General features: G+C 38.3%; 1 protein-coding gene across 1 annotated transcript in view; it reads left to right on the plus strand.

Moving 5' to 3' along the window:
• CLVS2 (clavesin 2) overlaps window positions 1-19,995 on the plus strand; it is a 1,094,294-nt gene that overhangs the window by 955,315 nt on the left and 118,984 nt on the right. The window contains exon 4 of the mRNA XM_044073860.1: window positions 5,256-5,482. Within this exon, the coding sequence (XP_043929795.1) occupies window positions 5,256-5,482 (227 nt within the window). The remainder of the gene's footprint in view (window positions 1-5,255; window positions 5,483-19,995) is intronic.

Below are 19,995 nucleotides of genomic sequence, written 5' to 3' on the forward strand. Positions count from 1 at the left end.
TTTGGTTTACATTTCTGCATGCTTACGCTATGCATGCACCACTTCACAAATTGCTAAGCTGCTGTAAATGGGGTAATTAGCATACAAGTACCATGAGCTGTGCAGCTCTGGGGTACGCTGGTAGTGCACATGGAAACAGCTCTTACCTGAATCGCTAGATGGCCATATTTGGCACTAGATCGCCGATGCTACTCCGGCGCATGGCGCAAGCTTCATGAATCCCAGGGTCTGACTTAGTAATGGGGCTAGTATATGTCATAGTATTAAAACCTTAAGCAGTTTGGGGAAATTAGGAAAATTCAAACCATTATTTGTTACTAACAGCTTTCAGTAGTGTTTGCATTTTTGAATCTCATGTTAAAAGCATCAAGCAGTCATTCTGAGAAAGAATGGAGAAGGGAATTGCACTTGCAGAGTTTGTACTCTTTTCCTATTTCTTCATTGCAAGATGTTACATTACATTACACTACATTGCCTCCTCCTCAGCATGCCCTCTTAAATGCCTTTGTTCACTCCTTCTCCACTACCCACTGTTATAGTCTATTCTATGGGACAACATCCCTGTCTGTGACGAAGTATTTTCAGACAGCCAGAAAGAAGTTAATCTCTTCACTTTTTTGCCTAATTCCCCACCCTCCCATGCTTACTGTTTGGAGTACACCTTTCACACCTCCCTGATATGGCCTGGTTCACTCACACAGCATTCTCCTCCAAATGTCTTCTGGTCTGCAGTGAGGAGAACTCTGCTTTGTCATTTTCACTTCTTTGTATGGACCTTTATATGGGTTTCATCTGGACTCATTCCAGCAGTCTAATGAGCTTTTCTGGTATGGCTTTCAGAGCTGGATATAGTATTCAGTGTCTGTAGGCTGACCAGGGTCTGGCAGAACAGAAGTATTACCTCTTCATTACCTGTTGATGAAGATTTAGTTTCTTTAACCTGGTACCTGAGGTACCTTTTGTTCTGTGAAGGAATAGGAGGTCAAACAAGGCCAAATCTTTCATGGCTTAAAAATCTAGGCCCAGATCTCCACAGAGGAGTCTATTACAGACTGTACTCAGAAAGAGGACTGTGCATCTGTCCTGATAACTAAGATGTGTAAAGCCACTGATCTTTTTATTTATGAATCTCTCAGGTCTCTCAGGTTGAGTGAAATGTAAGAAAAATACATGCCAAAAGGTGCATCATATACAATAATGGGTCTGATGAGTTATGTTAAAGGGGAATTAAGATTTCTATACCTCTGTATGTCTGCTGTGGAGACATATGGTCAAATAATAAGGAATTATCAACAAGAGTTATGACTGTTTATGAATGGAGGGCAGTGTCTCCTATGAGATATGTGAAAATGTTTTGTTTACCAAAATATACCATGCAACATTTCTTCACATTTAATTTGAAATCATTGTCCTTGCATTGTTTACATGGTCTAAACCCATGTTGGAGGAATTGTAAGTCAGCAGAAGATCAAATAGCAACACCCAAGTTGAAGTTGTCTGCAATGTAGATAACCCTGGGACAGGAATGTTGAACTGGAGATCTAAGAAATAGATGCCAAATAAGAGAATTTTCATTGCCAGCATAATGGCCTTCCTACCCTGGCAGTATATATGACATAACATCACTATCCCACATGTCACATTGTCATATTACCATACCTTGTTTTGTTTTGTTTCCCCATATCTGACTATGGTGATCTCCTTTCCTCATTCACCTACTCGAGGCTCTAACCAGCCTTTCTCTGGGGCCGCGATGAGGAACTCGAGATTTCCGGTGCAACGTTGTACTGCTGCTGGGAAGTGTTTTTTCTATTATGACCTTGCCCACCTCATGCCAGCCTTACAATCATTGCTCTAGCTGCCTTTGGGGGATACATGTGCACTTTTTCTAATATGCCATAGCCCATCACCATGGCAGCCTTACAATCTCTGCTCTAGCTGCCTTTAGGGGGGGGGGGTTGCATGTGCACTTTTTCTTTTATACCCTGGTTCACCTCCATGACAGCCTTACAATATCTGCTCTGCCTACCTTTGGGAGGTCCATGTGCACTTTTTCTGTTATGCCATAGCCCACCCCCATGGTAGCCTTACAATCTCTGCTCTAGCTGACTTTGGGGGGTGTATGTGCAATTCCATGAATGCTCAATCTCACAACAGAGTGGCATATCTGTTGCAACATAGGGTAGTGCAGCGAGCCTGGCTGCCACCCTCCACCACCTGGTCCCTCCAGCACCCATGCCACTAATCAAACACAGATCATGTGGTACGCAAGGCCTTAACCTTATGTGCAATGGGACCAGCTCATATAGTAACCTTTGTTGGTCTGTCTCTGTTTGCTGATGTAGGCCCTACCAGTATGAACATAAGTAGATTCAGAGCTGAATCTTGAAGCTCACCCACTCCTAATGGATACCTCTCTGTGAGTATGATTATGCTTATTATTTGTTTCATTGGATCTTTGTATTTAGCCTGCACTAAATTACCAGTGTTTCTAACAGTTCAGACCATTGCAGGACAGGCCAAATCAGCTTGTTTGGGAGCATGTCATATAATCTTTCCAAGTCTAGGAATACTCATTTGGACTCTTTCTTCTTCTCCAGCATGTTCCCAACTATTTGTGTCTCTGCAAACATTGAGTCAGTTGTATTACATCCTCATTTGAATCTTGACAGCACATTTCTCATCTTACTTTCTACTATGCATATTTGGGCATCAGTCAGCCTGTCCAGCACTTTCTTGCAGTGTGTCAAGAATTTGATAATTCTTTAAATGTCTACAATTGTGAATATCCCCTGTTCTCATACATTATCACTAGAATGCTCATTCTCCAATCATTCAGTATACACATATCTCTCTTTGTACTGCAATAAGGGGTTCCTGTTAGAAGAACGAAAGTCCAAAATATCGAACAGCTATATACGCGAAAATGCCATTCATCGATGTGTTTTTTGTAAGATCACGGTACAGTGATGATTAGGAAATTTGCCTTTTCCTTACTGTAGTGAGATCTCAGAGTTGGTATATATAATTAGCGGGGGTGTGAGGGGGGCATCCCCCCCTCAATAAAGGGTTAGAAGTCCGGCATTTTCCCTGTTTACAGAATTTGATTATATGAACTTTTGTTCATGTACTATAGACCCGCAATAAGTACTGTCAGTAATCATCTCTTCCCTAATGCACCCAACATCTCGATCATACTTACTGTGACTGTATATGTACCTGCCACTTTCCCTGACTTATTTTCCTTAGTACTCTTTGTAATTCTTTTTGGGTGGGTTCCAGACAAGAGACTGGTCACAGTGGCCAATGGCAAGAATTACAAAAGGATGAAACCTGAGCTAAAAGGTATAGAAGTGGAACAGGTTAACATCTTCTCGTTCTGTGAGGTGTGGTTGAGGAGTAGGGAAGTATGAATGAAGAATACAAAACTAGAGTCTGAGGTGTTGCAGCCAAATGGTAAAAAGTGTCAGGGAGTAGTAACTATGACAGCACATTGCCAAGGAAGGTGAATGGCAAGGTGTAAAAAATGGTAATGGAGCCAGTACTGCTGTGTGGTATGGAATTCTGGGTGGGGGAGGCAGGGCAGCTGAGGAAATGTAGATGTTGGAGATGAAGTGCCTGAGATGAGGAGTGGGCTGTGCACAATGGGACAGAAGAAGAAATGAGGGCATTAGCCAAGAAGATGTTCAAGGAGAACAGATTATGGTTGTTTAGTCACATGTGCAGGAAAGCTAAAGGCTAGTTAGTAAAGCAGATTTGGGAGAGATTGGAAGAATGTAGGAGGAGGGATGAATTCCTAGACAAAGAGGAGGGAAGAATTCCCAGACAAAGGATGGATGGTTTGCATGAGGTAAAACCTGCAAGAGTCAGACATATGTACTGAAGAAGATGATGGAAGAGTGGCTCTGAATCCAGGGTGGTGACAATATCTGAGGCAATACACTAATCCTGTGCATAATGGAAAAAAGGAGTTGATGATGATGATATCATATCATGAGCGCTTTGCTAAACATACGAGTCCTCTGGTAAAGGAAGATTCAGGGCTCATTAGCAGATTCAATGCAATGTAAAGTACTAACTGCGAATGAAAAGTCTTTATGTAGTACCTTGATTGCCACTTGTTTAGCAACAACTAACTACCTCATATGAGTAGTGGTGGCCAGTATGGGTATATGAATCCCACCTTGTACATCTTGTCAGTAACAACACAACATGTCATAGCCACAGAAACAGTAGATCAAAGACTGTTGTTTACATGAATGAAAGCATTCCTATGCATGACTCACAGTATAAATGCCTATCGTACTAGATTCATTCATCAGTATATGAGGTGGAGGTTATGGATGCTGGACACGGGAAACAGGTGCTGACTTTGAGGGAACATGGGCCAAATTCTTGGCTAGCCTTATAAGGATCTCCTGGCCAATAGCCTACTATCTCTTATGAACCTATAAACCTATGGTGTTTTAAAGAGTTAGACTACTAAGTGTTTTTATATTTGTTACCATTCATGGAGGAGAAATCATATGTAGAACTCATCAGCTTGATCTCAGGGTATGTATGATTTGTGTGCTATATAATCTCATGACTGTACCAAACAAGAGCTGTCCTTTTTTCTGTTCTTTTTGTTGGTTATTCCCAGTTTATGACCCAAAGGACTGGGAGAAGGGGTTACATTTCTGATTGCCACTGTTTTGTTATGCAACAGACCATAATCTCTTGCAAAGTGAAAAAAGAAAGACTGCCAATGGAAGATGACAGTGCCACCCCATACAAGACAGGCTGTCTGTACCTGAAACAGAGAACATGTATAAGTGAGGTTTATAAGATGGCAGAAATCTATTTTTAATACAAAATAAATCTGCATTACAAATGAATGACAGAAAGGGGTCTACGGTATGTGGATTTTTTCAATCTTTTTATGAGCAAGTGATATGGACAGCTGTTTCAGCAAAAGCTAGATATTCAGTGATGTTTATGTTTATGCAAGAATCCTATAATAAATTAAACAATAAATATTAATAAATCAAATAATAAAATATTTTACATAATTAAACAAACATACCTTTCTCTCCTCAAGCTACAATTTCCAATGTTTTTCCTATCTCTGTCTCTGCAGTTTGAAATGTTACTATGGAAACGAACCGATTCTTGCTAAATATAACACCGCTTTATTAAGAACACCTAAGCTATGACTCTTTGTTTATTTGTATTAAACTCTGTCAGGTATGAAGCAGTGTATGCTTTCCTTTCAGATATTCATGCATGGCAACAACCTGAACAGTTTGCACCAATTGATCCACCCAGAAATTCTACCATCTGAATTTGGTGGGATGCTTCCTCCCTACGACATGGGTACTTGGGCAAGAATGTTGCTCGACCATGAATATTATGATGATGAAGATGATGGTGACTATAACACTGACTACAAAATGCCAGCTAAGGACTTAGAGAAGGATTTATCTCCCAAGTCCATGAAAAGGTTAGTAAAAATGTTTTTCATATTTTCTGGTACAAAACTATCCTTTCTGCTTTAATCATATGTTTATCAACCTAAAAAAGAATCAGTTCTATAACAATATTATTTGCTTCACTTTATCACCTAATTCATATTTCCCTTATACCTTCTTATGCTGGAATGGAGGATGATTTCACTGCAGTCATGATATCAGTGCCCCAGATCAGATTAGGAATGTGTAGCTGCAGCTGAGTTTTCTAATGCATTTCAGCACTGAGAGCATGATAGCAAAGGAAGAAAATCCATCTGTGTAAAATAATTAACTCTTTGTATGTTCAGATGTGTCATCTTTAAAGTGCAGAAGGTAACAGCTGTTTGCAGAATGAAACCATATATGAGCAAAGTCTTTTGTACTCAGTAATAGCTATCTAATTGAGATTTAAATCAGTATGACACTTGCAGTACAGTCAGGGGCAACATTGTCATATAAATTAAATTATAGATCAGATATCATTGGATGCCATTCTATTGCTTTGCACTGTAAACTGTTTCTCTTCTATATTTTAGGTTAAGATTGTACATATTCTCTTCATACTAGCATACGTATAGTCCACTACTTTATCCTTGAACATCTACTCTCTGTACATGGCCATCTGTTACCACTCTCTTTATAAAAATGCTATCTTATTATTGCTCTGCTATTTAAAGGAAATACATGCTTGACTGTGCTACCTCACATATCTACTTTGTTTTTTGGCTTGCAAATATGTAAACTTTTAGCATATTCCCTTACTTGTCTAGTACTTTTTCCCCATGTTTTCACCATATATTGTATATTTACTGTGCATGTCAATTATTTTGTATCTTGTTTAGTAATCCTCTATATATGTAATGTTTTTAATCTGTATGTTGGAGCTTTTCTCCTTGGGCCTCCACTGAAAACGGGCCATTGGCTCAGTTGGACTAACCCGGTTAACAAACGACAAATAATAAATAACTAAATAAATAATATTTTCAAAGTTTTAACTTCCCTCTGCATTGTTGAAGAAAAAAAATGGTTTTCTGAATAGTGCGACATGTCCTAGAATGGGTCTATTTTAGATGAGCGACCGTTCCGATGTTCGAATCATAGATGGTCGGCATCATATGATCGAACGTCGGAAGGTCAAAGGTGAAAGTCAATGGCTTTTCACTGGCAGAATGGGAAATTTTCCCTTTCTGCACTGAAGTGCGTTCTCAGAGTTAGTATATTTAAGTAGGGGGGTGTGTGGGGGGCACAGCCCCCCACATGGGAGGGTGCTGCTTAGTGCAGTAAGGTAATTTTTTAAAAATTTTATTTTATTATATAGTCAATGTTTCGAACTTCGCTCATATGAGTTCACTCATGTAAGGTTCGAAGTTTTGAAACTTCGACTATATAATATAGACCCCTTAGAATGACCTATACACAAAGCAAGACTGTACTCAGTATGAAAAGCAATTAACAAGAAATGCATAACTTAAAAAAAAAGTATATATATATATATATATGTATATATATATATATATGGTTCCCTATGAAACCATCGAAGTTACACTACATCGAGAATGACTACATCGAGACTAGACCATCGAAAGTACATAACAGCGAAAACAGAAATCGTCGACATTTAAAACACCGAACACCATAACACCGACACACGGAACGTAAACAACACACTACACTACATAGAATACACACTAGCCCTGACCCAAACCCTAACCCTAAGGTCCGACACTATCGCACACTTCACCTACCTGCACCCTAACCCTAACTCACTTACCCACCCCTAGCCCAAGCTCCGACACTATCGCACACTTCACCTACCTGCACCCTAACCCTAACTCACTTACCCACCCCTAGCCCAAGCTCCGACACTATCGCACACTTCACCTATCTGCACCCTAACCCTAACTCACTTACCCACCCCTAGCCCAAGCTCCGACACTATCGCACACTTCACCTACCTGCACCCTAACCCTAACTCACTTACCCACCCCTAGCCCAAGCTCCGACACTATCGCACACTTCACCTACCTGCACCCTAACCCTAACTCACTTACCTGACCACTCCTACCTCCGTCACTGTCGCACACTTACCGGGTCGCGTTAAACATACACCAGTGCTGTGACATTCCATTTCGGCGCTTTGGAAGTCGACGATTTCCGTTTTCGATGGTTTGCAATTTCAATATAGAAGTCCCGATCTTCTCATTTTCGATGTAGTGTAATTTCGATGGTTTCATAGGAAACCATATATATATATATATATGTATATATATATGTATATATATATATATATATATATATATATATATATATATATATATATATATATATATATATATATATATATATATATATATATATATATATATATATATATATATATATATATATATATATATATATATTTCTTTATAGTATGGGTAGATATGTACAGCTCCTGCCAGCAGAATCCTTTTCAAGTGGTTACAACCATATTTTAGGTCATCCATTCTGGTCAGTAACATGAATGGTAGCTTTAATATTCTTTCTCTATCTTTCGATATCAACATATGGAGTTTGAGTGAAGAAAATGCATCATTTGCCACTTGGTATTCCTAATGCATATTTAGGGATTTCTAATATTGTGTCAATCAAACAAATGATTTCAACCACTACATGACTGACCCATAGGTTCATAGGTTCTATGAACCAATGAACAAGACTGACCCCAAAGGTTGAAACACAAAAAGCAAAAAAAAACACATACAAAAAACTTCTAAAAGTGTTTATACAGAGCAGCATCAAAGTTTAATCTATGAAATATCCTAAAAGGAGCCTAGCACAATTATTAATTATTTCTGGCTATTAATGGCCTTGTATTTATTATCGTATTCTGACTTCAAAGTCTGAGTAATATAGAACTCATACTAACACACAATAAAAGATAAAAGCAGTTACATGTAGTAAAACTGAATTTATTTACAGATACAACTTATAATTTAGACAAATAAACTGTTTAAGATGTTTCAAGTTCCACTGTGTCACATTTAAAGACAGGAAAATCATCCTACCTCTTAAAGGAAACATTTCTCTAATTGAAAATTCTAGAAGTAGTTTGGACACCATTATTCAAATGAAGAATAACATTCAGGCTAAGGTATTGGTCTGCAAAACTGAAGCCCATGGTATGAATCCAATCAGCATTCATTTACTTGATAGCTGACTCTGAGTAATTTACTTAGCTTCCTTGTGCTCCTAAGTCAGTATGATATGCAGACTTAGTGGGCATACCTTGTCAACAAAACTAAAATAAATTAATAGTGAATTAAGCTCTGAATTAAATAGCAGGATTGATTATAAGGTCACACTATGTTGTCACATGACCAACACACATCCACATTAATTTCTATAAATGTGAATTAAGAAAAATCCCCTTGCAGATTCTTCAAGGATTTTTTTATATTTAGTGAAAGAAGACAGTATAAAGAAGAAGACAGTATAACGCAACATACAAGAACACTTATTTGTTGCAAGTACATTTTAAATCAGAAACATAGTGTTTATAGACAAAAAAAAAATTATAAAAAAAATAAATGAATACCGCAAAGGTTTAAATAAAATACAAATGTATTCCAGCTTCTGTATAGTAAGTATTGTCAGCCATGTTTTTAAAACAATACTTTTACATAAAATATTAATAATGTGTTGATTTCTTATGAAATTTAAAATTAGCTTCTACTTGACTTCTGGCAGTATTCTCCAAACACTATTGTGTTTGCAGTTAAAAAAAGGAAAACATTGTAACAACAATAAATTGAAGGCTGTGCACTTTTGATGCTTGCATTGCTCAGGCTGTGGATTGTATTGCATTACTGAAACTAAGTGAAAATTCCTTAAGATTCCAAGAGCAGGATAAGTTATTTCGTACACTTATTTCACTGAACTGCACTTCTGAAACACTTATAATTGTGCTATACAGTTGATCAACTACATTTTGCACTGTTATAAAGCTTTTTTATTGTTTCACTGCATTTATGTACTGTTTTATACTGTTTTAACTGTATTTTTCATTGCTAGATACGTTTCATTACTCTAATTGCATGTTTACTGAATTACTTAACTGTAAACTGCTTTTTCATACTGAGAGTTGTATTTTCTGTTTGTGAGTGCTCTGAGTTTTTCTGTCCTTTTTTGATTTTTTGAGGTTTCTGTGTTCTACAGCTAGGAATTGTAATAGTGTGCATTACTATAATTGTCTGTTTACAGTTAAGAGCATTCTCTAGAGTCTGCTTGCTCCTTGATCTGTTTAAAACTTTCATTTAGTGGCTACAGCTAGGAACTGTAATAGTGTGCATTACTATAATTGCATTTTTATTTAATTACTAAACTGTAAACTGCTTTTTCATACTAAGACTTGTATTTTCTCTTTGTGGGTGTTCTTTCTATGCTTTTAAAGTGAGGTTTCTGTGTTCTGCTCAGGTGGCATAATCTTAATAAAGGCCTGTTGTCTAGGCTGGTAGTTTTGTTTGAGTTTCCTGTGTTTCTGGCAGCCATTTTCTGCTGATTGTCTTCATTATTATTGAGCAACAAGGCCTCCTGACCTTCTGTAGTATGAATGATTGGGTAATAGCAGGGGCTGAGTAGTAATTTGATCTTCTAACTCTTCCATTCTTACTGGTATATAAACCGTGTGTCTTGAAAAGGTTGTGTTTGTATTGCTCAGGTTATGGACTGGATTGCATTACTGAAACTAAGTGGAAATTCCTTAAGATTTCAAGAGCAGGATAAGTTATTTCTTACACTTATTTCACTAAACTGCACTTCTGAAATGCTTATAATTGTGCTATACAGTTGATCTACTACATTGTGCACTGTTATAAAACTTTTTTATTGTTTCACTGCATTTATGTACTGTTTTATAATGTTTAACTGTATGTTTCATTGCTAGATACTGTTGTATAACTCTAAGTGCATGTTTACTGAATTACTTAACTGTAAACTGCTTTTTCGTACTGAGAGCTGTATTTTCTGTTTGTGAGTGCTCTATCCGAGCCTTTCTGTGCATTTTTGATTTTTTGAGGTTTCTGTGTTAATTGTCTGTTTACAGTTAAAAGCATTCTCTGCTTGCTCCTTGATTTGTTTAAAACTTTCATTTAGTGGCTACAGCTAGGAACTGAAATTTTTCCCACCCATCCTCCCTAGTATTCTTATACTTGGTGGCTTTGCAGTTGCCCGCCCACACTGTATATTTGATCTGTGACACTCCTCCCAGTCTAGTGTCATTAGTTCATTCAATGTAATAGAGAACATTTGTGAAGGCCAGCACACTCAGATTCTTAATGTTGAATTAACTTCTGTTTCAGCATTCTCCATTTCCACTTTTACTGAAAAAAAAATTCTAAGCTTGCTTCCCCCATTTCCTGTGGCAGGTCTTGTCCAGATATGGATTTGCTGTGTTCAGGACTGTTTGTGAGCTCATGAGCCCCCCCCCCCCAACTTAACTAGGGTTAAACTATTCCTGGCGCCATAAAGTCTGTTCTTCAAATTTTCCCTTGCAACTAGCAAGCTTTTTAGTTTTAGCACTCAAATCTGTTTCTTTTGAGCTCAGCACTTGTTCAGAACTCATTGTAAGCACTAAATAAGTTACAAATTACTACAGCACTCAACTTTCCTCACTTGTCTAGAGGAAAACAGTTTTTAGTACTTAATAAATAAGCACCTATTCAGACATATCTAAAGGTCAGCTCCCGGTGTTTTCTCCTGTTTACCTGATGAATCTGAGCATCTTGGGACAATGCAACAATTGCCTCATGTACACAGACAACCCTCTTCTCCTACCACCAAACACTACAACCTGTGAGAGATGCACTTATTTAGCCAAACTGGAAGCAAAGCTGTCTTCACCGAAGACTGGACTAGACAGTCAAGAGGAGAAGGTAAACACTTGCTTCGCACCACACTCATCACATAGTCCCTCAAAACCTACACCACCAAAACACACACACACACACACAAGCACAAAACACACACCTACATTCACGGAGGCTCTCAGTAAAAATCTGCCCAAACAACCAAGACCTCCAAAGCAGAAATGCAAGCCATCTCCACCCCCCAACACAACCCAAGTGACACATAGCCCACATACTCAGTGTGGCACTCAACTACAGCCCATAAGGCATAACGTACCCAACACTCTAGTCATAGGTGACTCTATAGTCAGGCACACTTATGTTCCACTCACCAAGCTAAACAAGGAAAAAGTTACTGTCAGCTGCCTGTCAGGTGCCAGGATCCTCCACATAACTCACGCACTCAGGTCACTCCACAACAAATACAAATATGACTCTGCCATTGTCCATGTTGGTGTGAATGACCTGAGATGTACCTCCGTGGACTACATGAAAAGAGACATGGAGGAGCTCTCCGATCTTGTAGCCCAGGCAGATATGACCCTAGCCCTGAGTAGCATCCTGCCATCACCCAAAATGATACCACAGTATGAGGACAAAATGATTGACTTTAACAATTGGCTAAGCTTCTGGTGTCATTCTAAGGGAATCCAGTATCTATCTGCCTGGGATGACATGATCGACAGACCAAGCTGCATTGCCAGAGATAGCCTGCACCTGTCGCCCTTAGGATTCCGGATACTGGCAAAGGCTCTTGCCACCCCTATAGTGCCATTTTTAGGCAAGGTTCAAATGACAAATTCATCACCATAACAGGTACAAGCAAGCAAAATCTGAGGGTAATGCTACTTAATGCTAGAAGTCTAAACCTCAAAATGCACTCACTTGAGGCACTCCTTAAAATGGAGAACATTGACATCTATGCAGTGACAGAGACCTGGTTCAAAGCTCCAGAAAGCAGCTCTGCATTACTAGGCTATAATTCATACCACACCTTTTGGCCACCAAACCCAGACTGAAACACTAAAGGTGGAGGCGTGTCCATATTCATTTAGGATATCCACACCTCCAAGCTAGTTGCTCAGCATAATGCATCCGAGATTATCTAAGATCAACTAACTCTGGGCAAAACTGCAATCCAGATTGTAGCTTGCTACAGACCACCCCACCATGCCCCAGGATTCCCACTCCTCTTTTCTTGATACACTGGAAAATATTAAGGTACAACCCAACACTCTAATAATGGGTGATTTCTACTACCCTACCATTAACTGGGAAAACTACTCATGTACCAACTCTTTTGCTCAACATTTTCTGGAAATCATCAGTTCCAATGCCTTGGATCAAGTTATCCACACCCACACCAGGGGCAGCAATATCCTTGACCTGGTCATCACCAACATGGGTAACTGGTGTTCCACACCAGAGATCAGCTCCTTGTTGGTCAGATCTGACCACAAGCTAATCACCCTAGACATCCACATCCCGCTCCCACCCCCATTAGGAAAACAACCGTAAAAAATTTCTCCAAGGCCAACTTCACGCTTCTTAAGACAGAAGTGGCAAACTTCACGACACCCATGAAGATGGACAATAGAGGTACGACTGCTGAACCCTACACAAATGCACTTTATAAGCACTTACACAAGTGCATGGATCATGCTATCCCTAACAGAACCAAGATGCTATCCTCCAAAAAAGGAAGCCAATCTGGTGGTCTTCTGCCATAAACAATCTCTACAACAGAAGAAAGAAACTGTTGCAAAAAAGAGTAAAATCCCACGATTGGAGGAACTCCCTGGTCAGCTTCAGTAAGAATCTGAGATCCCTCATAAAATCCTCCAAAGCTAGTTATGAAAACAAAATCACCACTGATTCTAAAGACAGCCACAAAGCATTCTATAGCTATGTCAAGAATCTCAATGACATCACTCAGATCTGCTCTGAGTTACAGCACAATGACACTAAATATACAGAGCCAACTGATATTGCCAACATCCTGGCAGATAGGTTCAGTGCTAACTTTACCCCCCTCTCACCCCCTAAAGGGCCCATCTTTATATCGGAAGAATGCAAAGTTCCTGTAATCACGGCTGCACAGGTAAAAACCACACTCTCCAAAGCCAAGAACACAGCATCCATGGGACCTGACAACATCCCAGGCTGCCTTCTACATGAACTACAGAATGAACTGGCACCCCACCTAAGTACCATGTTCAATCATAGCCTCACCTCAGGCTTTGTGCCCATTGAATGGTGCACCACGATGGTTATCCCACTCCACAAATGTGGGGCCACAATAGACGCCGGGAACTACTGCCCCATTAACCTGACGAGTCTGGTCTGCAAGGCCATGGAACATATCATCATGGAACTCATAAAAAAAGACATTGGAGATCTCCAAACTCTGGACCCCACACAGTTCGGGTTTGTAAAAGGCAGATCATGTCTTCTAAATGTGATAGACTTCTTTGAAGTAGTCACCAAAGCCATAGAGGAGGGTAAGGTGGTTCACACAGTCTATCTAGATCTCTCCAAGGCATTCAACACCATCCCCCACTCTGAAATTATAGATAAACTTACAAAACTAGCTATAAATCCTTATGTCACAAGATGGGTTGCCAACTGGCTTACTGACAGAACCCACACTGTGAAAGTAGCCGACTCCAAATCAGACTTCAGACCAGTGACAAGTGGAGTACCACAGGGTTCAGTCCTGGGTCCTCTCCTGTTTGGTATCTACTTCTCTGAAGTACAGGCTAACACAGAAGGTCTTTGGCTAACAAAATTCGCAGATGACTGCAAACTAGGAGCCATGATCGAAACTCCTAACAATGTGGACATCCTATAAAAGGGCCTCACTGAGACAGATGCCTGGTGTCAAAGCCATGGTCTCAAGCTCAATGCCAAAAAGTTCATTGTCATCCCCTTTGGTAAAAACTCTGTACCCATGAACTACCACATAGGCAGTAGTCAGCTTAACACCGAAAGTGTGATAAGAGACCTTGGGACACAGGTGGACAGTAATCTCTCCTTTGATAATCACATCGCCACAGTGGTCAGGAAATCCTTCTACGTGGCACACTTCATCACAAAAGGTTTCTCATCCAGAAAAAAATAGGTCATTGTTCCCCTCTACTCATCACTCATTAGACCCATTATAGAGTACAACGCCCCTTTTGGTATGTACCCCACAAGACATCTACAACAACTGGAAAGGCTGCAAAAATACCTCACAAAGAGGATTACTGGCCTCAAACAGATGCCTTACCCAGACAGTCTCAAAAAACTCTAGCTTTACTCCGTCGCATATCGCCTACTTAGAGGTGATCTCTGCCTAACATACAAAGCTATGTCAAACCCAGAGCTGTTGGACATGTTCCACTTAAAGAAATCCCAATCCCTCTGAGCTACACGCTCTAGGGACCTAAACCTTGTCACCACAATAAACAGAACATGCTGGAGGGATAGATTTCTGTCCCAGAGACTTCCCATACTCTGAAACAGACTACCTGTCTATGTCAAACAAAGCTCCTCATTAGCACTCTTCAAGAAAAATCTTGATAATTGGATGGGTAATAGGAAATTCACCTTGGGGATCACTTCTCTGGTTCTGCTTGAAAGGGGCACAGGAAAATAATTTTCTTGGGTGGCGAAAGCCAGGGTACCTTTTTGGCTAGGCTTGTATAGGCCCTAAGGCCAATAGTCTAGTACCTACCTATGAACCATCATTTTGCCTACATGAAAGGTGAAACACAATATACAGTGTAGAATATACACTTGTGCTAGTGGTATTACATTTGGTATGACCATTGTTAAAAGGCATATGACCATTTATACGATACTCAAGTCAATTATTTTTAAAAATATACAGATAAAATGTACAGATAAAATCTGTAAGACTGCAGTGCAAGAGTCATCCATATTGTGCACATCAAAATATTTTATATCGTTGGACATTTGCTAACAATAAGTTTATGAGGAATATTAGATTTTCAGCCATTCTAAAACCCTGTAAATCAAAGTTAAATGTAATACAATGCTGAATTCAATGTTCTATGATTAATTAAAAGATTGCATTGATATGACAGTTTATTAAGTAGTTTTACTTTCTGTAAGCAAGACAAGAGATTAGTGAGCAGTATGGCTTACCTAAAGTTGTTGACAAACTTTTTTTTTTTTGCTTAAAGTTTATCAAAAATTATATTAGAAAACGGTGAGGAAATAAACATTAGAAACATTTAAAAAAAACTTTTTTCCAGGAAGGCAAGCCCTCCTGCACTAGTGAAGTGGGGGAGACCCCTGAACATTATATATGCAAACGTACAAAATAAAATAGAACACCACCACGAAGCAAAAGCACCTGCACAGCTCAAACAAGTTCATATAGTAAATAATTCATATAGTAAAAAATGTAAAACACTGTGCGCAGGTGCTGCCCAGGCAATCCCAAATAGTACTAGACCTCCGAATCAAGTAGCACAATATTCAGAAAACAAAACCTTGTCTCTTCAGACCAAGAAATAACTTGCTTCACATTAAATCAGCATCCAAGTAATAAATCCTTCCAAATAAATACGAAAAGAAACTGTCAACTGCAGTTTATTGTAAAAAGTAAAAACAGGTGAGCGCTTTCGCTTTTCAGCTTTTTCAAACCATGAATCACTCCTAAAAAAGCCATAGTTTATATACTATCATACATACAATTAATCAATTAACATAGGCTAAGTGAATTTCTTAAAAAGACAGCCTCACAATAAATATACATATATAAATAATGCATTCTGTAAACATCATTATACCAAGAATCAGTAAAACTACTATAATATAACAAACTACATAAATATGCTCTAAAATAAAAAAAATAAGAATAAAATTAATCCTTCATACAGCAAGAATAAACTCTCATGCAAAAAAGATGCAAGTGTACATGGGACCTGATATGAAGCTCTATATATGAACAACATATTCTATGAATTCATCCAAAAAACTGAATATCATAAATAAATAAACAGATATATATGATTGGAACATGGTATGTCAATATTTGAACCTTCTTTTCTTTAATTTCGGTTTTAATGGAATTTTATCATTCAGTCCTGGAAAATGATGTGCCTGTAATTTAATGATCCAGTCTGCTTCTAATTCCTCTGTCCTATTTCTTATGTCTCCTTCTCTAAGACTAGGTATATTAACATGCATAATCATAAACCTAAATTCATGTTTGGGACCTTCTTTCAATACATGCTTGGACAGTGCATTTACCTCTGACTTAATCCTTATCTGATATATATGTTCCCTGATTCTATGTTTGAGTTTTCTATCAGTTTTACTACATAGAATGCATAACATTGTATGCAAGTAGCGAGGTAAACCAAATGTTCTGTATTGCATGTCCCATTCACTCTGAAAGTATACATTTTAGAGGTTGTAGGATGTATAAACATACTCGCAGTATACACAAACCTACAAAAATTGCAACTACCACACTTTGATGTCCCATTAAAACTTTCTTGCATTGGTACTTTAGTACTTGAAGAACATAGAAGTCTGTGCAAGTTCTTCTTATTTTTAAAAACATATCTGGGTTGTTCACCTACTAAATCCCTAATAGTTGGATTTATATTTAAAATACCCCAGTGCTTATTCAGCACATCTCTTATTGAATTAATGTCTTCTGTATAAAAAAGGGATATTTTCTGATGTTTTTCTTGACCTCTATTATCTAATTTATGGTGTCTATTACAATATTCATTACCTCTTTTTGAAAAATATGGACAGGCCTTACTCTCCCTATCTCCATTAACTTTATCAAAACATTCATCAATCTCTTTACCCTTATAACCTCGTGTTATTAATCTGTCATTTAATTTATTTAACTCCATTTCATATTGATTTTGTATAGGATTTAACCTTGAGACTCTAACCACCTGTCCTCTAACAATGTTAGTAAAAACATGATTGGGATGCATGCTTTTTCTATTTAATAACGTATTCTTGTAGCATGCCTTCCTAAAAACTCCAGTATTAAATCTGCCATCACTAAAACGCTGTAGTGACACATCTAAAAATGCAATATTATCATAGGAAAAAGCCATAGTGAATTTTAGGAAGGGTACCAGTGAATTAACTTCCAAAAATAACTCATTTAAGTCATTTATAGAGCCATCCCAAAGAAAAAACAAATCATCCACGAACCTTCTATAAAAACGAACAAGTTGGATGAACTTATTCAACATAAACAGATTTTCCTCCTTCCATACTGCCATAACTAGGTTGGCGTAGCTATTGGCACAAGAAGTGCCCATAGCTACACCATCCTTTTGCAAGAACAAACTTTTCTCAAAGAAGAAAATATTATTTTCCAATACTAAACTGAGCATGACACAAATAATTTCCTTTTTATTCAGAGGTAAATCAGAGTGCCTATCTAAACACAACTTAATAGATGCCATTCCTAAGTCATTCGAAATTTTGGTAAACAAAGATAACACATCCATGGTTACCATAATAATTTGACTATCACTTTCTAATTTGGTGGCAACTTCATAGAAGTCTAGAAGGAAGTGTTTAGAATCTCTCAGAATAAACTTATTTGAGCTCACAATTGGTCTCAATGTCTTCTCTATATATATTGAGAGAAACTCCGTCACCCAACCTTGACCTGAGACTATTGGTCTCATTGGTGGTGTTACAGGGTCCTTATGTATCTTCGGTAACCCCTGAATAATAGGAATAGAAGGAGATTCGACAAACAAAAAATCATACTCAGTAGTATCTATACACCCTCTGTTATGTAGTTCATCCAAAATTTTATGCACTCTATAAATGCAGTCTTTAACTCTAGAGTTGCATACAAGTTGATAGTGATTCGTGTCTTTCAGCATATCAAACATGCTTCCATTATACTGCTCTCTATCCATAATAATGATAGGTCCCCCCTTATGTGCGGGTCTAATAGAGATGTTCATATCTTCTCTCAAACCCTGTAGTGCAGAGAATTGCTTAGATGTCAAATTCCTTTTATTAATACTAGTTTGTTTATTTTCTTCAAGATTTAAGAAATCTTTCTCAACCATCTTACCAAAGGTATCCAGAATTGGATGTAGTACAGGTGTAAATGTACTTGGCTTCATAAGATGTGTATTAAAGCCTGTGCTCTCAATATTATTGGCAAACATCATCTGTAATTGTATATTTCTAGTGAACATTTTAACATCTAAAATTGTCTCTGTAACATTGCTTCTGGTTGAGCAAATAAAGGATAGTCCTTTATTTAAACTTCTATCTCTATTTCACTCAAGGGTCTGTGGGATAAATTACATACTATGTCATTTTCTCCCACATCTTTTTTATCGTGGGTTCTCTTATATCCATACCAGTAGCCTTCCTCTTTTGCCTTCCCCTGCTCATCGATCTGTTTCTGCCTCTGACTGAGGCTTCTGCTATGGGGAAAGGGCAGTGTTTATCAGTTCCTATACTATCTCTCAATAAAGCAGTTGTTTTACTGCGTACAACTAACTGATCATTAAAATTCCTATAGTCTACACTACTTGTAGCTTTCTCTCCTAAAGCACTAGAAATTGTAGCTTTAGGAGTGTTACGATTATTACTAGGATTGTCTTTATCTAACACATCCTGACTAAAAGTTTCGGCACTAGGTGTACTGGCGTTACTCTCAGCAAAAACATTAGTTGCTGTGTTAGGAACAGGCAAATTTAGCACATTTCCATGTGTATAACCATTACTGTTAACATTAGTAGGTAGTTTAACATTCAAATTAGGGGCACTATCCGTGCTCAACTGTCCAGCTCTTAGTCCTCGGCCAGGTGAAGACCTGCCCATGTGCAAAATCATACAAGTCTCTAATTAATTTCTGTCTTTTCTGTTCTTCTTTTTTCAAAAAAAAAACAGAGTCCAGTAAACGATCTAAAAGAGGATTAATAACAACATGGGGATAGTTGTTATACAAGTCATACTGCCTTTTTTCAATTTCTTCTTGTAATTGTTTCTCTTCAGGCATAAAAAGTCATTCAACAACTTCATGTAGTTTATACTTAAATCTAAATTCAATTGCTGCCAGCAAAAAAGTAACTCAGGGTATGTGTTACCTGTGGTGGGCATCTTAAGAACCCTTAGTCCCCTTGGTATCACTCTCTTCTCGATACAGACTTCGAAATGAAATCGTTGCATCTGCAACCTTTTCAGCTTCATTAAATCCGACTCCATGGACGCCAGTGTAGAGTTAACCATCTTGTTGTCAGCGTTGTTCAGCAGGATGCCATTCCTGGCGGATACCAGCTCCAGTTCTAAAAACGGATTGACGTCAGAGACTACACATTGTTGTAGTCTGGGATGTACCAATCTGTTATCCAATGTGGTGGTAGGGTTATACGGTAATTCTATGGACTCATTCTGTTCTTCTGCCATGGTTGACTGATGGTGTGCACAGCAATAAGAGTATACGTACAAAATAAAATAGAACACCACCACGAAGCAAAAGCACCTGCACAGCTCAAACAAGTTCATATAGTAAAAAATGTAAAACACTGTGCGCAGGTGCTACCCAGGCAATCCCAAATAGTACTAGACCTCCGAATCAAGTAGCACAATATTCAGAA

This window comes from Protopterus annectens, chromosome 1.part1, assembly GCF_019279795.1.
Source record: "Protopterus annectens isolate FY-2018-M chromosome 1.part1, PAN1.0, whole genome shotgun sequence".
NCBI classification, from domain to species: domain Eukaryota; kingdom Metazoa; phylum Chordata; order Ceratodontiformes; family Protopteridae; genus Protopterus; species Protopterus annectens.